This window comes from Trametes versicolor (assembly GCF_000271585.1).
Source record: "Trametes versicolor FP-101664 SS1 unplaced genomic scaffold TRAVEscaffold_8, whole genome shotgun sequence".
Classification (NCBI taxonomy): Eukaryota; Fungi; Basidiomycota; class Agaricomycetes; order Polyporales; family Polyporaceae; genus Trametes; species Trametes versicolor.
The window spans coordinates 1,113,745-1,116,989 of record NW_007360328.1 but is presented as its reverse complement, the minus strand read 5'-3'; the positions used below and the strand labels follow the sequence as shown (position 1 = coordinate 1,116,989).

Genomic DNA, 3,245 nt, shown 5'->3' with positions numbered 1-3,245 from the left:
CGCTATTTCGCGATTTTATCGGACGATTCGTACATGTCTACCTAGACGATATATTCGTCTATTCGGACACGCTCAAAGAACATGAGCAACACCTGGCCCAGGTGTTCGAGGTATTACGGAAGGCGAAGCTCTTCCTAAGCCGCAGTAAATGCGACTTATACTCGAAAGACTTAGATTGTCTTGGCCATCGTATCGATGATCGCGGACTACACGCCGATACCGACAAAATGAGTCGTATCCGGAGTTGGCGCACTCCTCGATCGTACCATGAGGTACAACGATTTCTAGGGCTAGTGAATTACCTAGCCCATTTCATGCCTGATGTCACGGCGTATACGTCGCCTCTGTCTGCGATGGTCCGCAATGACCAACCATTCGTATGGCGTACGCTACACGACAAGTGTTTTGAAGCTATCAAAGCTTTGGCGTGTAAGGTGCCCATTCTCAAGCCAATCGACCCTCGATTGCCCGAGCCGATCTGGCTCATCTGCGATGCTTCCATCTACGGAATTGGGGCCGTGTACGGCCAGGGCAAGGACTGGCAAACCTGCAGGCCCGCAGGATTCTTGTCGAAGAAATTCTCCTCTGCACAGAAGGCGTACCATACGTACGAGCAGGAAGCACTCGCCATCATGGAGGGACTCCTCAAATGGGAGGACAAGCTCCTCGGACGTTCCATACACGTCGTAACCGACCATAAAGCGTTGGAATTCTTGCAGGGCATAGAACGCCCGAGTCGTCGCCAAATTCGTTGGTACGAATATCTGGCGCGATTCAAGTACGATATCACGTACGTACCCGGGAGACTCAACAAGGTAGCGGACTGTTTATCTCGTTACCACGAGAATGATAACTATCATGACGAGATTCCTGACTACGATATGGTCAACGCCGATGCGCGTTTGGATCCGGACGGGGATGACCTTCCCCAATCCCGACTCATTGAACTACGAGGAGGACGTATTCTACGTCGTACCCGCCAACAGGCAGCTCGCGAAGCCCGTACCACGGACGCTCCAGTCCCGACGGACCGAGTAGAGGCTCGAGTAGTTGAATCCGAGCAGTATGCTCATCATCAACCCACTTCAACTACCCCCGACGTGAATACGTCCGAGCCAAAATCACCGACACTTGCGGAAGCATTGGCTAGTGGTCCGTCCCTACGAAAATACGTAGAATCGGATGATGGCTTCTGGCAAGCCATCCGCGAAGGGTATACCGCCGACAGAGCACTGTCCAAGGTATTAGGCAACCCAGCGGGGTTTAGTTCCTTTGCATTACGCGACGGCATTATCTACACCAAGAACCGTCAAGACGAGGAAGTCGTCTGTCTTCCCCGGGCCATCTACAAGGGCCGCTCAATTCCCGAGCTGATACTGAATCAAGCGCATACGGCTCTGGGACACCTCGGTCCTCAACGTACGTCGGAGTACGTACGACGTTGGTTCTGGTGGCCGGCGTTGCGGAAGGATGTAGACAAATATTGTCTCAGTTGTGGCACCTGCCACACCGTGAAGTCGTCCACCCAGTTGCCATCAGGGTTGCTACACAACCTACCCATTCCACGACAACCGTGGACGTCCACCTCGATGGACTTCGTTGGTCCTTTTCCGTCGTCGCACGGCTACGACTACATTTGGGTGATAGTATGCCGTCTGACCTCAATGGTCCATCTCATTCCCGTGAATACTACGAATACCGCCGACGAGCTGGCTATGATATATCTGCGTGAAGTCGTCCGGCTTCATGGACTACCCGAGTCCATAGTCTCAGATAGAGACAGCAAGTTCACATCGAAGTTCTGGAGAGAACTGCATCGACTCATGGGAGTCAAATTAATGATGTCCACCTCTTTCCATCCTCAGACCGACGGTCTGACGGAACGGACTATCCGTTCCATTACTCAAATTCTGAGGGCATTGGTCTCTCCGGACCAGCTCGATTGGTACGAGAAGTTACCACTAGCGGAATTCGCGCTGAATTCAGCGACGAGTTCCACTACGGGCTTCGCACCGTTCGAACTGAATTACGGATACTTGCCCCGGTCCATGAGTGGAATTCGAACGGATACTCCGTTTCAGGGAGTGCGCGAGTTCGCCCAGCGAGCTCTGGCTAACCTCGAACGCGCTCATGACGCTATTATCGAGTCCCGGATCTCCCAGGCTTATCACGCCAACAAACACCGGCAGGCTGAGCCGGAGTTTGAGGTCGGCGACCTCGTATACCTGTCCACGAAGAACTTATCAGTTCCGAAAGGACGTGCACGAAAGCTTGTGCCCAGGTTCATCGGACCATACAAAGTCCTCGAAAGTTTTCCGAACACGTCGAATTACGTGCTAGACCTCCCACCGGAGCTTAAGAACCGACGCATTCACCCGCGTTTTCATGTTTCCCTACTGCGGAAACATGAGGCAAACGACGATGCGTTGTTCCCTAAGCGGGAGGCCCGCGCATTCTACGACTTCGGAGCGGACGATACCGCGGAATGGTTGGTGGACGAAATCGTCGGGCACGAATGGACCGGACAAAAGTGTCAATTCCATGTGCGGTGGACGCTCGGAGACCACACCTGGGAACCTTACGAGCACTGTAAGGACTTGGCCGCACTAGACGAGTATTGTCGTCTTATGGGTGTCAAGAACTGGCGCAGTTTACCCCGTAAGAAGTAGTTGCAGCCGCAACTAAACACTTAAGTAAGTGTTGGTCGGGGGCGACCGCAGGGAACGGAGCAGAGTAGACGCGCGTCGGCATGGACGAGCGCGATCACGTGGGCGCGAGACGCGACGCGTCGCGGGGATCTGGCAGATCGGGCAGAGATTCGAACTCCGCCGGCGCTCGCGAGCTCGCCGTCCTAAGCGGTGAGCTCGCTATGTCGCAAGTCGATCTCTGCCACCTCACCACCATCCACCCACAACGCACCCGCCCGCGACATCCACCATGTCCAACCCCTCCTCGCCCACTTCCAACCAGACCGAGATGGTCTTGGACCCGGCGGCGCAGAACGCGCCTCAGCAGCAAGGCGCTGCGATGCAGCCGGACTCAGCTGGGTCCCAACAACAGCTCCCCGCACCGTACCAGGTGCCCAACCAGTACGCAGGGGCGGGACCGTCGCATGCGCCACTACACCCGATGGCGCAAGGCGGGTTCCCGCACGCGTACGCCTCCCCGTACGGGGCACCGCTCCCCTACCAGCACCAGTCCGCCGCCAACAGGATCCCTCGGCCGCACTGCACCCAACGGTGCAA

The 3,245-nt window shown here is 55.7% G+C and overlaps 1 protein-coding gene across 1 annotated transcript; it reads left to right on the top strand.

The window, feature by feature from the left end:
* Positions 1-23: 23 nt before the first annotated feature.
* Positions 24-548, top strand: TRAVEDRAFT_86247 (DNA/RNA polymerase; the record flags this gene model as incomplete). Its single annotated transcript, XM_008042385.1, has 1 exon — positions 24-548. A coding segment is annotated over one exon (525 nt), but the record flags the coding sequence as incomplete, so codon positions are not given.
* Between the last annotated feature and the right edge of the window lie 2,697 nt (positions 549-3,245).